The 23493-nt window shown below is 43.5% G+C and overlaps 1 protein-coding gene across 1 annotated transcript; it reads right to left on the minus strand.

Moving 5' to 3' along the window:
• Positions 1-792: 792 nt before the first annotated feature.
• TMEM263 (transmembrane protein 263) lies at positions 793-15341 on the minus strand. The gene is made up of 2 exons (XM_065423869.1): positions 15278-15341; positions 793-1079 (listed from the first exon to the last, which is right to left on the minus strand). Exons 1-2 carry the CDS (start codon positions 15339-15341, stop codon positions 793-795), a joined length of 351 nt encoding a protein of 116 aa, XP_065279941.1.
• Between the last annotated feature and the right edge of the window lie 8152 nt (positions 15342-23493).

Consider the following 23493-nt stretch of genomic DNA (forward strand, 5'->3'; position numbering starts at 1 on the left):
TAAGTTTCAGATATCAATACATATCAAAAAAGTGTCTAAAGCTTGTTCTATGAACTGTGTTGAAATGGACATTAGAAAACATTCTTTACACAGCTTCACTAAATGAAAAATAGTTTTTCAACCATAAGGCATGAATTATTAAAATCAGTATACCGCAAACATAAAACTTTTAAGATGCCTTCTATCACAAACCATTTTACGCATACTTCCCCCCGCCACCCCCATCTCCACTTCTGAACATCTCCAGTTCTGTCTCTTGCCAGCCATCACTAACAGAATGCACTGACAGAGTTTATAATCTGTATAAAAATACAGTTTCCAAAAGCAAAAATATATGAAATTATCAGGCACATCAGAAGATGCCTTTACATAGTTCAAGGATTCCTTATCAAGAGGATGCAGAAACCACTAAGAATGGTAGCTGGCACATCATACATCTAGTACTGCAAAGATTGCCAACTAATTTTTTACTTTCACATCTTAGTCCCATACTGCAAAAGATTTACAGTAAATGAATATTCAAACATGTATTATCCCTTCATATACATGTACTTGGTTCTACATTTATCAAGTGTAACATTTCACCAGATATAAAGCTTGAATCTAGGTTATAATTGAACCTTCACACACTGTGCTGTCAGCTTCTTCTGTCCCTTCAGAGGAAAGCAAAAGTTTTCCCACAGCTCTGTAGAAGATAAGTGTCTAAGACATGTGGCTTTGTTGTAGTCCAAATCTTAGCAGATTCCAATGCCACAGACGTAGTATTATGGAAATCAACTACGTCTCAGTCCTTTAGTCAGACTTATCCTTTTTCTTCCCTGTTAAAGGCACTTTACTTGTGACAGCAGATCCTACAGCTGTAATGCCCCCAGCCACAGCAGAAACGCTTCCTTTAACCAGACTCACTCCCATGGAAGGCACTGCTGTAACAGCTGTTTTGGTCACTTCCAAACTTTTTCCTCCAATCCAGGCTACACCACCAATCGTGGCACCAACAGCTCCCTTTGTTACACTGAAGATGCCACCAGTCACACGAGAAAGCATGCCAGGCTGCTGCTGTGGATGATCTTTCAATGAACCTGAAGGACAAAGTGTAAACATTTGAGTCAGTAATGTTGCAATTAAGAAGTTTAAAAGAACACAGTTTATTCATCAGTATTGCTCCTTTTACATATTGTAAGATGTGTATCTTACAGACTCTTGGCTGGCTGCCTGGAAAGCACCAGTGTTCCCAGGGTTCATTCTTATTGAAAGGCGAGATAAATGGAGCGAAGCCTAAAAGTGCCATTTTTTCACAACACAGATTAACGGACAGTGAGTCTTCCAAGTTTAGATCAGCTTCGAAGGGTACCCAAACTGAGGCTCCCCACAGAACCGTTCAGCTAATCCCCTTCTCTTTCCCTTCCCAATCCCCTGCCCCAGGTGTCAGTTCCACCTCAGCCCCTGAAGACCTTACTACTTCCATGTACCTCTCTGCCGGGCTTTGGCTACTGAAAAATTCAATTTTTTGCTGTAGGGCTGTCTCCCCAAGTGACAGAATTTCAATTCAGTACCAGAGCATGATATCTACTGGGCCTAAGGGAAGCTGAACTAAGGTTATGTTGGGAAGAGGTTGCGGGGAGGATATCCCAGCCTGAAAAAAAGGCTGTTTGGTTTCTTTTTCCTCTCTAATTTTGGTTTTGTTTTGTTTGGGTGGTGGAAGGAAGGAAGGAAGGAAGGAAGAACAGACATCCAGGTCGGTTCTTTGGTCCACCCACCTCCTCCCTACCACCATGCACACACATCCAGTTGGCCTACACTGGGCCCTTATTCTACATTTGGGGGAATTCAACATACCTTAAAGACATTTTAAGAAAGTGCACAGGTGCCCTGAAGTGCCCCCTATCCCAAAAGTCACTAAGAACTGCAACTAAAAGAAAACCCACCAGTTAAAATACACAGGAAAAACTTAAACCAAAAGGTCTTGCTGTATGTCACCCTATGCATCCCTCGTTTTTTCTTCCTGGCATTATGTTTAAATTTTAATTATAAGCTCTGGGGAGCATTATTTTTTGTTAGTATTATCGAAGCACCTACAAGTCCCAGTTATGGAACAGGACCCCATTGTACTAGTCAGGGGTGCTGGAACAATTTTTATAGTGGGGGTGCGGAGGATGAAACCATGTATTTGGTGATTGTTACTACTACTTCAAACCAGGGGGAGTGGCAGCACCCCCAGCACCACTGGTACTAGGCACTGTACAAACAAAGAACCATGTGTTTTATAAAAGCTCCTTACATGTTTTAGATGTTCTATAGTAAGCCCATATTCTATACTTATGGTACGACTAAATATTCTCAAACTAAGAGGAAGTTTTAGAGTTATAGGAAAACATCCTAAACTAGATTGCTTTTCTATAAGCTTAAAATTGGAAATCCATCCTCATTATCCTCCCACATTTTAGTATTCCAAGTTTCTAAATATAAGCTTCAAGATGAAGAGAGAAAGACACACAGAGTAAACTTACAGTAGAAATGCTAACACAACCTTAACTATAGAACCATTTTATCTTCTATAAACAAGTACTTTTTAAGCAGTTTGTAATTTTCGACACTATTAGACGCTGGGGTAGAAAAGCTTCCACCCATACACCTGACAAATAGCCTAGTCTCACCATACAGAGAGGCACCTAGAGCATTTGTTTGCATGGTATTTTCAGTGTCTAGAATTTACTCCATTAATACCACAGTAAAACGAAGAGTGTTCCAATGCAGCATTCTACAGTGCCAATGTTTGTTTACCTCCCACAGTGCTCAGTCCTCACCAAGTCTATTGCTCTTCTTTCTCTGAAACATGTTTCAGAGATAGCAGGGCACGAACAAAGGGCCATAGTAATGAAGTAGTTCAGGCGCGACATAACTCTTATGATAATAGGTATCTGAAGAAAGAAGTTTAACTGTGTAGGAAATAAGCAACACACAGAGGAGAAGTGAGCAAGTGAATGGTGGTGGGTGGAACCAAAGAAAAGAGAGATGCAAAGAGGAGATAAACAGTAAGTAGGGCAGAAATGACTGGGAACAAAATCAAGGAAATAGAGAGCACATGCAGGAAAACAAGTGAATGAGGAGAAGGGCAGGAAGAACAGTAAGCATCTCAAATATTATCTCCCCAGGCATGCAGTCACTCACAGACTGCTCCACCAACAGGACTCAGCCCTGACTTGGAACAGTTGTTAGAATATAGTTCAGTTTTCAAGGCCTCACTGCCAGTAAAAGTCAGTTTGCAATGATGAGTTTTGTGACGTAGACATCTATGCACTAAGAAATGAACGGAGATCTACAATTCATTTCACGTATGGCACAGAATAGTCAATGATAATGCTTTCAGATCAGTACTGACCTGGGCCAGAGTCAAACCAGTGAATTAGGCCATGTCTATATTACACTTATGTCAGCGAAACTTATGTCGCTCAAGGGTGTGAAAAAACACCCTGGCATAAGTGGTAGTGTACACAGCACTATATCAACAGGAGAGCTGCTACCGCTGCTCATTGGGGGAGTTTTATTATGTTGATGGGAGAGCTCAGAGCAGCTACATGAGAGATCTTAAAGCAGCACAGCTGTATCTGTACAGCTGTGTCACTGTACGGTCTCTAGTGTAGACAGCCTTAGAGATGTAAGTTTCTATATCCATTATAAATGTCCCTAGAATACTTCAGACAAGAGGTGCCATCTCTGTATTGGAAACAACGGGGGTAAAAGAAAAGAGCAGAGGGCATGGTAGCCCCTATTTGGGCATTAAAATGCTGCCAGCTTGCATTAACCTTTCTAGCAGGGTGGGAGATTCACTCACAGTTGTAAGAAGTTTACAAGAAGTAAAGAGGGACAAATTAAACTTTAAAAACAACAACAAAAAAACCACCAATGAGTCACAAGGCAAAGGGAGCCCTTATCAGCACATTTTGATTAAGACTCAACATCTCAGACCCTGGTCAATCTGTCCAGGAGATAGCCAAGGTTCAGAATTGCTTAATACAAGGATATTATGTGGCATATTTAATACTAAATCTTTTTTCAATATACAAGACACTTGAAGTTTCATCGATTGAAAGAACAGTTTGTCTAGTTCTGGGAGGTTAAAAAAAAAAATCTATATTTCGATTGCAGTCTGTTGGTATCCTACAGTAACAAACGATTCTTATGACAGGAGGAGTTCTAGATCTTGTTACAAGGTCAGTCAAAAAGATAGCTTGACTAACTCTCCTTCTCAATAACATTAATGTGTTTAGAGTGAGTAGGAAAAGGGAGTTTGCCACACTGAAGCTAGTTATTGAAATTTGCTATTGACTCATAACTAATAGAGATTGACATTAGAAGGAAGGGCCATAACAACCCAGAAAGATACCATTAAATATATTTGTCGAAAAAGAAACAGCAAAGAAGTTGGTATCCCACTTTCCTCAAGGTGCTTTAGGTAGCAAATTCTTAGTCAAAAGCCTATGGATAATTTCACTTGAGTATGATTGTTAGTACAACCATGTAGTTTTAACAGTGGAAACAACATTATTTCATTTCTTCCTGTATGTTAGATATGCAGCCAGGACTAATAATATTCCTCGCAGCTACTGGCAGGGCCGCCTAGAGGGGGGGCAAGTGGGGCAATTTGCCCCAGGCCCCGGGCCCTGCAGGGGCCCCACGAGCCCTGGCCGAGAATCCCTTCCCTGGCTACTCACCCGGCGACAGTCCGGGTCTTTGGCGGCACTTGGGCGGCGGGCCCTTCAGTCGCTCCAGGTCTTCGGCAGCGGGTCCTTCAGTACTGCCGAAGACGCGGAGCGAGTGAAGGACCCGCTGCCTCCGCAGACTCAGAGCAACGCCCGGTGAGTACAAGCGCCGCAGCTGGTGGCGCCTTTTTTTATGTCCGCTCCCCCACTTTGCCCCAGGCCCCCTGAATCCTCTGGGCAGCCCTGGCTACTGGTATTTTCTAGATCTGTTCCCTGAAGCTTACTGTTCGCTAACTGGCCTCTTGTTTCTGATCACTACAATGAAGAAAGAACATTCTTAAACTAATTCTGTTTATTTAAGCAGAAAACGTATAAGCACATAGCACCTGTTCAAGATGTTGGCTCTACCAATCATGCAAAACAATCAGCTGCCTACAGAACAACGACTTACAGTGAGGGCTGGCGTAAAATGACTGCCGTCTGCAAAGGGTATTTATATTTTCCAGTTTGCAGAGAGTACTAGACACATTAGAACCAACACTGCTCTACACAAAAAATACTTTGCAATTCTGTAGTACTTTTCACCCAGAAACCTCATAACCAACCTTTCTTCTTCGAGGGCTTGCTCATGTCAATTCCAATCAGGTGTGCGCATGCATGTGCACAGTAGCCGGAAAATTTTTCCCCTAGCAGCATCTGTTGGGTCGGCCTGGGTGCCCCCGAGTGGTGCCTTCATAGTGCCCAATAAAGGGCCCTGCTGACCTGCCACCCCCTCAGTTCCTTCTTACCGCCAGTGACAGTAGCTGGAACTTCCCCTTGCTCTTGCTTCGGCAAGCAGCATAGCAGTACTTTTGGATTTTGCTGTAGACAGTTAGTTCTAGGCGGTTAGTATAGTGTAGCGAGTTCACTTATAAGTTTCAGTTACCGGGGGATTCCCCCCCTCGTTATTTGTCACTGGGACATGCCGCAATCCCTGGGCTTCAAGACTTGCCAGGACTGCACGAAGCGCATGCCTAAAAGTGACCCCCTCACACCTCCTGTTTATGGTGTCTGGACGAGGGTCAACAAAAAGCCAGCTGCAAGATTTGTCGGGAATTCTGACTGAACTCTTAAAGAGAGGGAGCAGCAACTTAAAATCCTCCTCATGGAGGCAGCTCTCTGACCTCAGTGGGACCCAGGCACCGGGGATCCCACTCCCAGTACGTCTTCTTCAGAGGAGAGCGCTCCAGCGCCGTCTTCAGGAGATCCAGTGTCGAAGAAAGACATTGCCAATGAGGCTCAGCACTGTCATGGAGTCTCTCAGGGGCACTCCAGCCTTCGGCACCGGTCCCAATTGCCGGCACAGAAGAAGAAGAGGACGGAAAGAGGCCGATCCCCCTCGGCAAGATCAGCCGGAAGGGACCAGCCATCAGTGGCACCTCAGTCAGGCCACGGCTCCGAGGCTCAGAATGGGGCTACGTCGATTCCTGCCGAAGTGAGGCAGTTGAGTCTGGGCCCATCACACTCGCCGAACCCCTCACCAGAGGCTTTTGAGGCGGCGCAGCACCTGCTGAGACTCACGGCGCCGTTCTCATCCCCACGGCAGGAAGATGCGCCAGCACCACAGGCTCCATCCCAGCAACCCGTTCAGTCAAAGGGAAAGCCGGTGATGATGTCACACTGATCCCCATCACCTCGGCACCCCCCGACACCAGTGCCTCCATCCAGGGAGCGCAGTTGGTCCCCAGGCTCCCGACGCTCTACAACGAGAGGTGCAGCACTGCCCTGGGCGTCCTATTCTGAAACATCAGAGTCAGACTCGTACCGCTCTGATTATAGTAGGAGCAGAAAGTCCAGCTCAAGGCACCATAGAGGGTCCCGCCCGATGCAGTGGCCCTCACAATGGCAGAACCCGGCTCAGTGACCCTTTTGGACTCCGCAGGCTTTCCATCAAGACCAGGGTCAGAGCCAAGGATCCTGCTCAGGAGCTGCATCAGTGGCATCTGCAACGTTCGTTCCGCCACGACCAGCAACCAAGCCATTACCTCCAGTGTCAAGACCGTCGGCCGCGGCACCATCATCGGCACTGACCAGAGCGCCGCCCTCGACAACGCCTTCGGCACCGGAGGCGTCAGCGGCTCAGACTGCTGCTACGGTGCTGGCTGCACCTTTGGCACCAACGACAGCACTGGCATCATCATCGACACTGGCTGCGACGATGTCGATGAATACCCTGGTGCAAACGCTATACCAGGTGTCTACACCGGCACCGGCGTGGGAACCAACATCGGCACCAATACCCGCGCCCTTCGCGGCACCGGGTCAACTGACCCCAGTTCCCCCGGGTCACAAGATCCCTCGGGTGGGGATGGTAGAGAGCAACCACCTCCTCTGGTGGCCTCCTCCTCTTTGCCAGATGAGGCACTGGCGGGTACTTCCGTAGCCCCAGCTCTGGAGGACTCCAGGGTGCTGCAGCAGTTGCTGCGCCGGGTCGCCCAGGGTCTGGACAATAAGGCGGAGGAAGTGGTATATGGTGCAGATCCTATGGCCCTTCCTGTTATCGCCTTACCGTTTAAAAAGATAATTACAGACATGACTAAGACTCTGTGGCAGACCCCGGCCTCGCTGCCACCCACCACCGAGCGTAACAAACGCCAGTACTTTGTGCCCTCCAGGGGTTATGAACACCTATATTCCCACCCCCAGCCGGACTCTCTGGTGGTGGACGCTGCTAACCAGTGGGAGAGGTAAGGCTTTCAGGGCCCCTCCCCCAAGAATAGGGATGCTAAAAATTAGATCTATTTGGGCGAAAGGTGTACTCAACCGGGGGGGGGACTATAACGCCAAATATCTAACAGCAGGCCATCGTCAGCAGGTACTCCTACAATACCTGCTCGGCGATGGCTAAATTCATGGAGTTGCTCCTCTTGGACTCCCGTGCCGAATTTCCGGCTTTGGTCGAGGAATGGAGACTGATCTCCAGGGCGTCCCTGCAGGCAGCACTTGATGGGGCAGATGCTGACACCAGGGTTATGGCCACAGGAGTAGCCATGAGAAGGGGCTCATGGCTCCAGGTTTCTGGTCTCCCCTTTGAGGTCCAGCAGACCATACGAGGCCTGCCTTTTGAGGGGGAGACTCTTTTTTTGGAGAAAATGGACAAGAGGCTAAACAACCTAAAAGACTCCAGAGTCACCCTCAGGTCCCTGGGCCTCTATACACCGTCAACATAGCAGAGACACTTCCGTCCACAGCCTCCTCAGAGGTTCGGTCACCAGAACAGCCAGGACGGGTCCAGAAGGAGAAACAGGATTGGCAGGAGAAGGCCACGTCAACCCTCTGGCCAAGGCTTGGGACAACCCAAGCTGTCTTCAGGGCCCAAACCAGCCTGTTGAAGGCATGGTAGAGGACGGTGTACCACAAAGACCGGATCCCACCCCACCTTACCGTCTTGTCCCAACTACCCCCTTTCTACTGGGCATGGCCCCTATCACCTCAGACCACTGGGTGCTCCGCATGGTAGAGAGGGGATACTCTATCCAATTCTGTGCCCTTCCGCCCTTCCACTCCCCCTTCCCTCTTCAGGGACCCTTCTCAAGAGCAACTCTTTATCCAGGAGGTGCAGTCGCTCCTATCTTTAGGGGCAGTGGAGAAGGTTCTTCAGGACCACAGGGGCGAGGGCTTTTATTCCCGGTATTTCCTAATACCGAAAGCCAAAGGCAGCCTCAGGCGCATCCTGGACCTGGGAGAACTCAACATGTTCATGAAGAAACTCAAGTTCCGCATGGTCTCTTTGGCCTCCATCATCCCCTCACTGGATCTAGTAGACTGGTATGCCGCCCTCGACTTGAAGGATGCTTACTTTCATATTGCGATCACTCAGCCCCGCAGGAAGTACCTCAGGTTTGTGGTGAATAATACCCACTACCAATTTACTGTCCTTCTGTTCAGCAGCACCTTGAGTCTTCACCAAGTGGAAACTCAAGTCAAATTCATCAGGGCCACCTTCGACAATCTGGGTCTCCTTCTAAATGAAACAAAATCAACTCTGTCCCCCCGTTCAGAGAATAGAGTTTACAGGGGCAGTACTGGACTTGACCCAAGCCAGGGCATACCTGCTGGAAGCGAGGTTTAAGACCCTGGCCGGTATCATTCGAGGTCTCAGACGGTTTCCCACCACCACAGCAAGAAACTGCCTGAAGCTTCTAGGACACATGGCTGCCTGTACCTACATGGTGCATCATGCCAGACCTAGGCTCCGACTGCTCCAGTCATGGTTATCATCAGTGTATTGACCAGCCCGGGACAGCTGGGAGAGGATTGTGACCCTGCCTCGCCCGGTCCTCAACTCCCTCCTGTGGTGGCTCGACCCTCAGGAGGTGTGCTCAGGAGTCCCCTTTGCCAGTCCACAGCCATCTCTTTTGCTAGTGACAGACGCATCAGACTTGGGAGCACATCTAGGAGACCGCAGGACTCAGGGTCTCTGGTCTCAGGCGGATCTGGCTCTCCACATCAATATCAGAGAGCTGAGAGTGGTGCGCCTGGCATGCCAGACCTTCCGGGCATACTTAACGGGACAATGTGTATCAGTTATGACAGACAACACCACGGCAATGTTCTATATCAACAAACAGAGGGGTGCACGCTCCTCTCCCCTGTGCCAGGAAGCCCTCGTGCTGTGGGACCCTCTGTGTAGAACATTCAATACACCTACAAGCGTCAGACCTCCCCGGGTATAGAACGAGCTGGCAGACCACCTCAGCAGGTCCTTTCACAGCCACGAGTAGTCCCTTCACTCAGACATCACGAATTCAATCTTCCAAAAGGTGGGGATTTCCCCAGATAGACCTATTCGCTACGCAATGCAACAGGAACTGCCAGCAGTTCTGCTCCTTCCAAAATCACAGCCCAGGCTCCAGAGCGGACGCGTTCCTCCTCCCATGGGGAGGTTGTCTCCTACGCACCTTTCTGCCCATACTGCTCGTTCACAAGGTACTCCTCAAGATCCGGAGGGAACAAGCTCAGGTCACATTGATAGCTCCAGCCTGGCCCCACCAGCACTGGTATATCTCTCTCCTAGACATGTCCGTGGAAGCTCCAGTCACCCTGCAGCTCTTCCTGGACCCTCTGACACATGATCATGGTCATCTCCAACATCCGAGCCTCGGGTCTCTGTACCTCATGGCATGGTTGAACCCAGTGGAGCTTTCCTGTTCAGATCAGGTTAGACAAGTCCTCCTTGGCAGCAGGAAACCCTCTACAAGAGCTACCTACCTTGCCAAGTGGAAGAGATTTTCAATCTGGTCGGCACAGCGCCATTTGTTCCCAACGCTGGCCTCAGTGCCACTTATTCTGGACTACCTCCTCCATCTGAAGCAGCAGGGGCTTTCAATCTCATCAATAAGGGTTCACTTGGCCGCCATCTCCGCCTTCCACCCAGGCGTGGAGGGCTGCTCTGTCTTTGCTAACCTGATGGTCAGCCGGTTTCTAAAAGGTCTCGACAGGCTATACCCTCATGTCCAGCAGCTTGTCCCAGCTTGGGATCTCAACCTGGTCCTCTTTAGACTCATGGGACCACCCTTTGAACCCCTGGCATTGCGCTCCCTGCTCTACCTCTCTTACAAGGTCGCAATCCTGGTAGTGATAACCTCAGCCAGGAGGGTGTCTGAATTTAAGGCCCTAACATCAGAGCCTCCCTACACTATGTTCTGTAAGGACAAGGTTCAGCTCAGACCTCATCCTGCTTTCCTACCGAAGACCGTATCACAGTTTTACATCAACCAGGACATCTTTCTCCTGGTATTCGACCCTAAGCCACATTCTAGTGGCAGGGAGCAGAGACTTCACTCACTGGATGTCCGTAGGGCGCTAGCCTTCTACATTGAGAGAATGAAGCCATTCAGAAAATCAGTCCAGTTATTCGTGGCAGTGGCGGACAGAATGAAAGGTCTGACTGTGTCGTTGTAAAGCATTTAGTCATGGATCACGTGAGTGCTACAGCCTGGCGGGGGTTCCTGCACCTCCAATCACTGCACACTCCCCCAGGGCGCAGGCTTTATCAACAGCGTTCCTGGTCCTCCATTCATACTTTCACCACGCACTATGCGATTACCCAGCAGGCCAGAGACGATGCGGCCTTTGGAAGAGAGTGCTCCAATCAGTGGACAACTCCAACCTCGCCTCCTGAATTTGGGCTTGAGAGTCACCTGATTGGAATTGACATGAACAAGCACTCGAAGAAGAAAAACGATTACTCACCTTCTCGCAACTGTTGTTCTCCGAGATGTGTTGTTCATGTCCATTCCAATACTCACCCTCCTACCCCTCCATTGGAGTAGCCGGCAAGAAGGAACTGAGGGGGTGGTGGGTCGGCTGGGCCCTTTATTGGGCGTCATGAAGATGCAACTCCAGGGAACGCCCAGGCCAACCCCACGGATGCTGCTAGGGGAAAAATCTCCCAGCTATTGTGCACGTGCGCGCACACACACCTGATTGGAATGGACATGAACAACACATCTCGAAGAACAAAAGTGGTTTTTTTTGGTTGAACCTCCTGGGACTAGCCACATCTGTGACTACAGTCACATCTGTAGAATTTGGAAGCTCTTTATGCCATCAATTTACAAAAGACTGGTCAAGTGACCTTAGAACTAAGCCTTTCCTCAAAAGAGAAGCCTGCCAAGAAATTCTTAGAGAATTGATCTTCATGCCAAGACTGAAATTGGCAGGCATCCATGTTTGGCTATCTCTTTAAAGTGATGAATTTTTAGAATTGTATCAGATATGAAGGCCCCATATGACATGCAAGGCCAGAAAAGTTCTTCAGGACAACTTAAACATTTAATTACAGAAGTTGCATAACTAAGCACATAAAATATGAAGTCTGCACTGGAAACCGAAAAGTCATCCTCAGAACTTTTGCCCTGCTTACGAGTTCTATTCCATTTCCTCCCCCACGCCAATTAACGTCTGCCATGTGAAGACTAGTTTAGGGTCCAATTCTGACACCCATGCACAGGTTAAGAAATTTCTTTCCTCACAGACAGTCCTACTGAAGTCAATAGTAACTCTCACAGAATAACACCAGAATGTAGCCCACTGAGATTTAAGATACAAATGAGAATCTGACATCATAAAACAGAAGTCCACTGAATCCAATGGATTTCACTTTCATAATAATAGAGGAGAGAATAAGTAATATCATGCCTTCATGATTAAGACTGAATTGATTTGATTGGGAAACAATATGTAATAAATATTTTACTCAACTAATTGGGGTGTTTATAGCTAGTTGAAATTGACATTTTTTCAAGTCAGACATTTAAAAAAAAAAATTCCCTAAAATACCTGAAAGATTTTTATTTACTATTTCATACATTTTCTCCCCTCTGACCAGTTCTGTCAACCCAAATACAAGGTTACACAGAAAAACAAACAAACCTGCAACTGTTTATTCTCTTACTTGCATTCAGTCTGAACATCTTTCCCCTCCATACTCCATTTTTTTTGGGGGGTGGGGGGGGAGAAAAGAGATCGCATTCCTCTCTGCAATCCTCCTCCTCAGCCATCTTTTTGTTAACAAATGAGCAGTAGCTCCTCCATAGTGTTTTTATCCCCTTCTCTCTCTCTCTGTTCTGTCAGTTCATCTTCTATTCTTTCCCCTTCACTCTTATCCAGTTTTGGCAGTGCCTTAATTCCCTCCTCTCTCTCTTCCCCACTCCCATCTCTCTACTCAGATGATGTGCTCTAATAGAGTGTTGCCAGATTAAGAGACATCAGTTTATGATACAAAGGGATGAAGAGATAAGTTTACCTTAAGTAATTCAAGAATTTTTGGAGAAAGATCAAAATACTACTGCTAAGTTGGGAATCTGTCTGACTTGCTCAAGATAATGAATGTAGGAAGCTGAGAAAAAACACAGCTGTCTTATTTGTCTTCCACAAAGACTGAAAGTTAACTTGAGCTATCCTATGTACACAATTTGAGCAAGACATTTAAATACAACCCATTCTCTATGGACTTAAAAACAACAGTACAGTAGAACACCAGAGTTACAAACTGACCGGTCGATCACACACCTCATTTGGAACCAGAAGTATGCAATCAGTCAGCAAGGGGGTGGGGGGGGGGGGGAAGAGAGACACCAAAAAATTCAAATACAGTACTATATTAAATGTAAACTACTAAAAAAAATACAGGGAAAGTTAAAAAATAGATTGGACAGGGTAAGGAAACTGTTTCTGTGCTTGTTTCATTTAAATTAAGATACCTAAAAGCAGCATTTTTTGTTTGCATAGTAAAGTTTCAAAGCTGTATTAAGTTAATGTTCAGTTGTAAACTTTTGAAAGAACCACCATAATGTTTTTCCCGAGGTGTTCGTAACTGAGGTTCTATTGTACCTCTTTAAAAAAACTAAAACTTGGGTACAACATGCGAGAGCATAGGCTTGACAGCCTGGGGATTGTGAACAGGTCTCAGAACATCCTGGCCACCTTCCTTTTCCTTATAGCTAGGAAAAGACTTTGCTGCCGTAACATGGGTTTGCAGAATGGAAGAGGTTGAGAACCACTGTGCTAGGGAATCAATTTGCTTTACTTCCCCCGCCAACCTTGCATTTTGTACTGATTATCCCTCACTACTGTTACCAATAGGACAATATTAACCCACTGGACCCCCCCTTCCTCTACAGTTAGGAGGCACTACTAAATAGTAAACAACTTATTTCATTTTAAATGCGTAACTAATGCTGTCAGCAAATTGTGACTTTTTTGGTCCAAAAGTTGTGGCCAGTTTGTTAAAGTTGCAGTTTGAGGTGTATGTCGGACTTGAACTATTGTTCTGTAACTGCCTAGGTGTTGAGTTGGCAGCAGGGTCCTTTACCCTCTAAAAGGGGCTGGATACCCTGTCCCTCATTCCTCCAATCCCCAGGTTGGGGGGGGGGGGGACAAGCCCCTGTACCCCAGAGCCAGCCCCACCTCAGAGAGCCTTGGAGGTCCTGCGGGGTGGGGACTGGCACCACTGGAGCTCCCCTATCCCAGCCCTGTGCAGGCACAAGCCCCAGCTCCTACCTAGCCTCACTTATTGGGGCCTCCCCAAGCTCATCCCTTGGCGAGACTGTGCAGCCATGAAAGGCAAAGTCCTGAAGGTCACAGAAGAACCACTGCTGCTTGGTGGGCCCAGCTTGCACCACCTAGCAGAGGGAGAACTGCACCTAGGCAAAAAATGTGAGGATAGTGCCAGCAGGGCCAAGTGCCAACAGTGGCATTTGGCACAAAACCAAGCCAGCAAGCAGGGCCAACCTCATCCTCCTCCTTGTCTCCCTCTGCCACTGACTCATGATAGAGGGGTGGGTGAGCCAAACGTAAGTGGCACTGAGACCTCCTGCACGAAGCCACAAGGCCACTCCGTTTTCTTACAGCCTTAGCAACAACCTACAAAAAGACTGCACACAAATATAGCTTTCAAGTACTATTATATTCTGAAGTGTGACTAAAGAACATGGGATCCTGGGTTCGGTGTTTGTCACTCAGTGATCTCCATAGCTAGTATGCGCAGTTTGTGTGTGTGTGGGGGGGGGGGAACCACCCCCAGCACAAGAGTGACAACCTGGCTGCTGAAAGAGTGTTTGTTTTAGGAGATTACATGCTAGACAGGATTCTGCAAACAGAACTCGGTTAATAATTCTGATGATGCACAACCTAGAAAAGTATCAGACGGGTAGCCGTGTTTGTTGCTTTTTACAGATCCAGACTAAGAGTCCTGTGGCACCTTATAGACTAATAGACGTATTGGAGCATAAGCTTCCGTGGGTGAATACCCCTTTGTCAGAAAGCTCATGCTCCAATACATCTGTTAGTCTATAAGGTGCCACAGGACTCTTTGTTGCTTCTAACCTAGAAAAGAATCCAGCTCACTTGCCTATAGCCATATTTCTCCCCTGCAGCACTAACCGAAGAAAAAGTTCATTAGAAAAAGTGAACAGATTTGATTTTGGTTAAATTCAGTTTCTGATGACTAAGATGCTTTTATATAATCCACCAAGTTTAAGTGTGGTTCTATTCTGAAGACACATTCCAAAACTGGTCATCAGGTTCAATGTTTGTCTCAATGATTCCTGAATCAGATGCATTTTAACTAGATCTTTTTATTTAAACTGCCAGCCCTTCAAATACAGCCTGGGATCTGAAAGTCAAACCGAGCTTTTTCCATCTCACATATTAACACTAGTAATAAAGGTTCAACTGGCAAATTGTGCTTTCAGTTACAATAATGCAAACTCAGTCTTAAAACTATGCCTTTCAATACTTGTGCAATCTCACTCCCTTCAATGGGTTTGCACTGGGCAATAAATTGTTACTTAGTAAACAATTCTGTTGTTGTGCAGGTAGAATAGAATTCAGCTCATTCAATCTTAAATGTGTTAGCTCTTCAGGGCTAGCAGCAGTAAAAGAATGTCATTAAAACAAAAATTAGAGTACTTAGCTTGATCCTTGTGTGTAAGGATAAACTATTCTCACATAGTCATTCTTTTCAGAAATGAACTGCACTTCAGCTCATTTTCTTACTATCAAATAAAAGATTACAGAAACTTAGTATCTACCTTCTGGTGGTTCGTCATTAAGGTATGAAGGAACTTCCTGTTGATTTTTGTCCGTTTGATTCATTATTGCCTAAAAAAGAAATTCACATCTACTTTATATCATCTCTGGCAAAATCTGAAACAATTTTAAAATTTAAACACATGCACATGAAAGTTCCCTCAAAAGGACCTTCTTTTCTGTATGGGATAATAAGCAAACAGCATATTCATGACTATTTTTATTGCTGGCTGTTTGCAGGTTCAGATTCATCTCCCCTATTTCAATACTGGTGAAGAGTCCTAGAAAATGAAGTCTTTACGCATAGACCAGGGTCAGCAGATACAGTGTAAGCCTCCTCGCCTCACTAGCATGTCTCAACCCTGCCTTGGAGGGATTGCCTTAGAGTTGTTGGAGAAAAGGGGGTCGTGAAGAAGCCAATAGGATACTGCAATACCTGGCTATAAATTACAGAAGAACAGATTAAATGGTAGAGGTGCGGGGCAGCATACTATACCCAAGAGATTCTTTAGAACCTAAAGAGACAATTTAAGTGATAGGGAACCATACAGCAGAATTTGAATGGGTAAAAATTCCAAATCATAAAAATACACCATTAGGGTTCTATTACTGGTTTCCTGATTAGGGAGAGGCAGCAACAGTAATAATGGGCTATTTTAAACATCCACACAGAGACCTATCAAGTTACTTCTCTAGGCCTTAAACAACTGCTTCTTGGACCAGCTAGTTCTAGTGCACACAAGAGGAGACACCTCTCATCTCGGTCTTAAGTAAGGATTTTGTTCAAGTCACAACCACAGTTGAGCCCCCCCAATAGCAATCACTATATAATTAAGTTAGATACTCTCAAACGTCATACCAATAATGAGTACTGAATTTCAGAAGTGCAATATCTAGTCAAGAAAAACCCTAAACTGGAAAGTAAAATTAGAGTCCTTAGACTTATCATGGAGGCTACTAAAGCAGAAGTCTCAGAATACATACATACCTTTAAAGAGAAAAGGAACTACGAAGGCAAGAAAAAATAAGCTGCCAGGATGGTTGGCTAAACGGCAAGGATCAAGAGATTATCTGAGCCAAACAGGTATCCTTCAGAAAGTGGAAATCCAAACCTGGAAGACAATAGAAATGAGCATAAGCGATGGCAGATAAAATGTAAAACTGCAATTAGGGCTAAAAGGAATTTGTAGCGCAATAGTTGAAGTATATATATATCAGAGGAATGCAGTTTGTGAGATGCTACGCCAGTAGGAAGCAACTGAAGCTCACAAGGACGCTGCAGAAAAACAAAGTTATTGCTTTGCATGAATCTTCACTACAGACTAGGTTGACGAGATAAGTACCTCAGACTACTCTTGTCAGGTAATAAAGATGAGGTAATAAGAGACTCAAACAGTCACAGAGAAGGTGTTGCAACACACAGAAACTAAGAGAGAAGTCAATAGGTCCAGATGTTATACATCCAAGAGTTCTGAACAAACATAAGAGCAAAGTGACTGAATTGCTAATGAAAGTGTTGTGACAAATTGCAATCCTTAAGAGCAGTTACCCTGAGAGAACTGAAAAATAGCTTAAAAAAAAAAAAAAGATGCTAAGGCAGATATTGAGAACTACTGACTAGTAAATCTTTCAGTACCTGGCAAACTGATTGAAGTGATAATTAAAATCAGAATTAGAGACCAACCAGATGAACGTATGATAGACTAATCAGCTTATTACCTTCTATAAAAATTATGCCTTTCTAAACTATCAGAATCCTTTGAATGCGTCAACTAAATAGTGCCTAAAGGAGAACCAGCTGAAACAGTTTGTTTGGCCTTTCAAGAACTTCTGTAAAAATCCTCGTAAGAGGCTGGTAAAGAAATTACGGAGTCACATAGGATAAAAAGCAACATACTGCCAGGTATTAGAAACTGGCTAGGGAGACAAAACTAGTCTAAATAATAAATGGACAGTTCTGAACATGGCAAAAAGATTAGTAGCAAAGTTTAATGCCAGGACTACCTGTTTAAATATATGTACTAATGAACAGAAAAAGGAGGTGACCAGTGAGGCAATAAGTTTCACAAATAATTTGTTGTATTATGGTAGCACCTATCAGTCCCCCAAAAGGATCAGGGTCCCATTGTACCAGGCATGGGTACAAACATGAAATAAAGACAATCATGTCTGCCCCAAAGAGCTCAAACTATACACGACAGACAAGAAACAACAAAATAGACAGATGGGAGGGGGAGTAGGACAAAGAGGTAACTAAGTGAACAGCTATACAAAGTTTAGGTTAGTCAGCACAAGAAGATAACTGTAAGAACTTCAAATGGACCTGACAAAGGTAGGTGAACAGGTAGCAATTTGGGAGATGAATTTCACATTAGAAATTCCTAAAGATGAAGCATAAAAGAAAAAGGATAGCAGTATATAAAATAAGAGGTATAGAAAAGGTAAAAAGATGCTTTTATTGTCCTTCATATAATAAAAGAAGGAAAGTATGTTCAGTGAAACTGAATAGCAGCAAATCTGAAACTGACAAGGAAAAAGCTTTTTGGGGGGAAAGTATAGTTACCCTGTGGAACACCCCGCCACCAGGAATCTTTGAAGCAAAGAGCCAAATAGGATTTTTTTTAAGTCAGATATTTCTATGGATAATGAGTATCTAGTGCTACATTAGAGAGGGGTAAAACAATATTGTTTTAGTGGGATATATACCATGAAGTATGAGAGTTTAAGACTATCCCTGCCCATTAGTGGATTTGAAGAAGCTTCCCCTGTGAACAGATTATTCCATAATTGTCCACTTCAAGGTTTCTTGTCAATTCCCCTGCAGCATCTGATACTGACAAACAGGATACTGGATTAGATGGGCCACTGGTCTGATTTGGTATGGCAATTTTTATTTACTAGTCTACATCTCCCTTTAGGTTATTGGGGTATTTGATCTGAGCCCATTGTAATGGAAAGTACTTTTAAAAAAAAGCTATTTTATACATTAATAAAGGACACTCACCATGATGTGTAGGTGACAAACAAAAGAAAAAAAAACCAGGAGCTTTCATATTCCTGAAGAAAGTGTACTAGAAAGCAAGATTTGCATTTTAAAGTAAATACAATAAAGGTTTAAAACTACTACATTGAAGGTTTTGTGTTTTATTTTGTTGTGATACTTTAGTTAAATAATATTGCTATGTTCTATAAAACAGCGGCTGTGTTCTACTTCAGAAGTGACTATTTTTGAGGTAGGTAAATGGATTATTCTACGCACATACGAGGCAAGATGGAAGGATTATTTTAAGTCATTAAATCACTTGATTTTTAAGAACTGATTTAAATCAGATTGAGACTTTGTAAAACTAATTTGAAGATTTGTGCCATTTCAATTTGAGATTAAAATTCAGGATGAATTACAATATAAAATGCTGGCGGGCTTTTGTTTTTTTAAATACCACTACTAGTAGGATAGCTTGCTTGAAAGTTAAGAAACAATTACAGGCAAAAACCAAAAGGAAAATTAAAGCCCTGATCCTGAAAATACTTAAGTAGGTACATAATTTTATTCATAGGAATAATCCTATTGACTTCAGTGGTATTACTCATGTACTTAATTTTAAACATATGCATAAGTGCCTGCAGCCTCGTGCTAAACATTTATTAAAGAACCTATTGGCATAAGATGTTTGTTGCTTCAAAACAAAAATTGACCAAGTGGTTCTAACAATGAAAAGTTGTTTAAACTTTCAATATATTATTAACATAGTTAAGTGTTATTGGGTTTTTGTTTTCTTCAATCACAGGCCAAAATTCTCAAAAATAGGACCGTAAAATTACACTCCTAAGGGAGGGATTTTTCAAGAGCTCCTAATTGACTTTGAAACCAAAGTCCCATTGATTTCAAACTCCAAACCCTGATGGAGTATAGCCTGGTCAAGGTGTTTCAACTTTCTTGATTTGAGGAATTTCAGTGGATCAGAAGATGGTGTTGGTCGCAACTATAGAACAGGCTACATGCTTATCAATTTTGTGTCGCTCTCACAACAAGAATGTGAATGAGACCCTGGACTTTATATACAATGTTACTGGTCTGGACTTTAGTCTGTTTGCACATCATAAATGTGATCAAGTCATGATCACTGGTACCTAAGCTATTATTAATTTTCATAATATAGAATTGCCCCATAGTGGATACAACACTTTTTGAGTTAGGAAATTGTCATCTGTATTTTTAAATTCGGAGGATGTTTTAATACTGGCTGAATGAGGCCTCCAGCATGTGTCACTCAAATTTAAGTCCCCCATAATCACGCAACATTTTTTCCTACACATTATAGATAGGCACAGAAGGATGTTTTACACTTAGTTCTTTTGTTCCCTAATTGTTGGTAGGATTTCGGATCTACTAAAAAGTTTTCACACTTAAAAGCTTAACTCAGACTCACAGACTTAAAAGCCAGAAGGTATCATCACGATCATCTAGTCTGACCTCCTGCACATTACAGGCCACAGAACCTCCCCACCCACTCCTGTAATAGACCCATAACCTCTGGCTGAGTTACTGAAGTTCTCAAATCGTGATTTAAAGACTTCAACTCTACTGTAAGAAACAAGTCCAGGGTCTCATTCACATCCTTATTGTTAGAACAATGCACACGCACCATGCCTTTAAAAGGGCCAATTTCACAAACCTGAAAACAATTATGTCCCAAATCAGCTGGAAGGAAGAAATTAATCAGAAAAATGTAAATGCTACTTGTGAATTATTTAAGAACACTTTACTAGATGCCCCGAAACAAAAACAAAACAAAAAAACCGAGGAAGGCTGTACTGGTTAGAAAACCAACATGGTTTAGAGGACAATTAAAAAAAAGGGGGGAAGTTGATAGTAATGAATATAAATCTGAAGCTAGGAATTGCAGAAAATCAATTCAGGAACCAAAGGGACACAAGGGGAAAATCTATGGCCAAAGTTAAGGAGTTGTTTAAGTATATTAAGAACAAAAAGAATCCTAACAATGGTATTGGTCCATTACTAGAAGGAAATAGTAGAGTTATCAATAATAATGCAGCAAAGGCACATGTGTTCAATAAATATTTCTGTTCTGTATTTTGGGAAAAAACAAGGATGTAGTCATATCATGATAACACTTTCCATTCCACTAGTATCTCAGGAGCATGTTAAACAGCTGCTACTAAAGCTAGACATTTATGTCAGCAGGTCCAGATAATCTGCATTCAAGAGTTTTAAAAGGCCTGGCAAAGAAGCTTGCTGGACCATTAATGCTGATTTTCAATAAATCTGAGAACACTGGGGAAGTTCCAGAAGACTGGAAGAAAGCTAATGTTGTGCCAGTACTCAAAAAGGTTAAACTGGATGACCCAAGTAATTATAGGCTTGTCAGTCTGACATCAATCCCATGCATGATAATGGAGTGGCTGATGCAGGACTTTAATTAAAGGAGGGTAACATAATTAACGCCAATCGACATGGGTTTATGGAAAGCAGATCCTGTCTAACTTTTTTTTTTTTTTTTTTTTTTTTTTTTTAAATGAGACTACAAGTTTGGTTGATAAATGTAACAGTGTTGAGATAATACACCTAGACTTCTGTAAGGCATTTGACTTGGTACCACATGACTTTTGATTAAAAACCTAAAAAGATATAATTAACATGGATTAAGTGGATTAAAAGCTGCTATAGATCTCAAAATGCAACTGTAAACAGGAAATCATCATTGAGTGGGTGGGTTGCTAGTGGGATCCCTCCGGGATCAATTATTGGCCCTATGCTATAACATTTTTATCAATGACTTGGAAGAAAACACAATCACGGATACAAATTTGCAGATGACTGAAAAAAATGGGGGAAATGAAAGGACAGGTCACTGATACAGAGTGATCTGGATTGCTTGGTAAGCTGGGCTCAAGCAAGCAATATGCGTTTTGATACATGTAAATGTATACTTCTAGGTATAAAGAATGTAGGCCATATTTACAGGATGGGGAACTCTATCCTGGGAAGATTTGGGGGTCATGGTGGATAATCAGCTGAACGTGAGTTCCCAGTGCAACACATTGGTCAAAAGGGCTAATGTGATCCTTGAATGCACACAAAGAGGAATATTGAGAAGGAATAGAGAGGTTATTTTACCTCTGTATTTACCACTGGTCCAACTGTTGCTGGAATGCTATGTCCAGTTCTGGTGTCCAGAGTTCAAGAAGGATGTTGATAAATTGGAGAGGGTTCAAAGAAGAGCCACGAGAATAATTAAAGGATTAGAAAACATGCCTTGTAGTAATAGATTGAGCTCCTTAAATCTATTTAGTTTAACAAAGAGAAGGTTAAAGGGGGAGTTGATTATAGTCTACACGTATCTACATGGGGAACAACTACTTGATAAATGGAATCTTCATTCTAGCAGAGAAAGGTCTAACACGATCCAATGGCTGGAAGTTGAAGCTAAACAAATTCAGACTGGGAATAAGGTGTACATTTTAATAGTGAGGGTAATTAACCACTGGAAAGGTTGTGGTGGACTCTCCATCACTGGCAATTTAAAAATTAAGACTTTAGGAATTATTTTGGAGAAGTTCTATGGCCTGTGTAATACAGGAGGTCAGAATAGATCACAGTGGACCCTTCTAGCTTTGGAATCTACAAATCCAATTTAACAATTAAGACTAAAATTGGAAGTAAAGCATTAGCAACATGTAAATAAAAATCTGGTTTAAATACAGAAAAATCAATTTTATTAATCAATTTTATCCATCCTGATATATGACTTAACATTCATAATTAAAGTAGCAAGTTATGTATTGAAAGCCTCCATTTTCCGATCAATTTTTCCAAAAAGTTGTCTTTGGTGGGCTGAAATTTTGCTAAACATATTATTAGACTGAAATTTTCCAAACAGACTTATTTTTTGGTAAATGTGTAGAAAATCCATTCAGCTATTTTTGAGTTATTGGGTCAGGAAATTTCTTTCTGAAAAAAATACAAATGTTTGTACATGGTTATTTCAAAAGATGGGTAGATCTCAATAAGAAATACTGTAGGACAGGGATTGGCAACCTTTGGCACGTGGCCCATCAGGGAAAGCAGCTGGCGGCCCGGTTTATCTGCAGCGTCCGCAGGTTCAGCCAATCACAGCTCCCACTGGCCACGATTCACCGTCCCAGGCCAATGGGGGCTGTGGAAAGCAGCGGCCAGCACATCCCTCAGCCCACGCCGCTTCCCGCAGCCCCCATTGGCCTGGGACGGCAAACCGCGGCCAGTGGGAGCTGCAATCGGCCAAACCTGCGGATGCTGCAGGTAAACAAACTGACCCGGCCCGCCAGCGGCTTTCCCTGATGGGCCGTGTGCCAAAAATTGCCAATCCCTGCTGTAGGATGAAAACAGTAAATTATGTAGTTAAGCAATCAAAAAGTGGGGTTTTGCTTAAGTACAAAATAAACTGCTGTTTTAAGTTGCAGAACTATGAAGTTATGCAAAAAAGCCATGCAACTATATTATGTAGGTATTTTCAGCGCAGATAACTACACAGCTCTAAGATGCCTCAGCTAGAGGTTGTTGGTTCTCTTTTTATGTCGTCAAAGAAAAAAAAAAAAAGTGCAGAAATGTACAATATGGAAACAGAGTTGCATGTTTCAGAAAAGACAGGAACTACGTAAATTAGAATTCCTGTATCAATGTTAACTCATCTACGTTGCAGATATTCAGTACTTTTGATTAACCAAGAGTAGGGAATACATATGGGCTATTCTCAAAGGGGGGAGGGGGAAGAGTTACTTACCACAGTAAACAGTGGTTCTTGGAGAGGATGGCCCATATGGAACCCCATGTCTCAAATTAAGGATTTTTATGTTGGTGAAAGAAACTGGAGGGTGGTTGGAGGGACAAGGTGGGCCCATCTGGGTTTTAAAGGACACTGCTTGCTAGAAGTTGTTGATTTTGTATAGGACTCTTGCATCAGACTGTGCAGGTTGGACAAAATACAGTGAGTGAAACAGCTATTGAATATTTATTTTTATCCTCACTGTTCAATGAGTGAATCTGTCTCATTCACTGTACGCTAGCCAACCCGTGCATTTAAAGAGCTCTGAAACCTGGCCTCATTTATTACACAGAGTGTAATATGTCCACAGAAAAATGTTAAAAATGTATCCTCAACTACAATATAAATCCAGATTTATGTGGATAATTGCAGACAGAATGTAGCCAAAAATAAAG

This window comes from Emys orbicularis, chromosome 1 (assembly GCF_028017835.1).
Source record: "Emys orbicularis isolate rEmyOrb1 chromosome 1, rEmyOrb1.hap1, whole genome shotgun sequence".
Classification (NCBI taxonomy): domain Eukaryota; kingdom Metazoa; phylum Chordata; order Testudines; family Emydidae; genus Emys; species Emys orbicularis.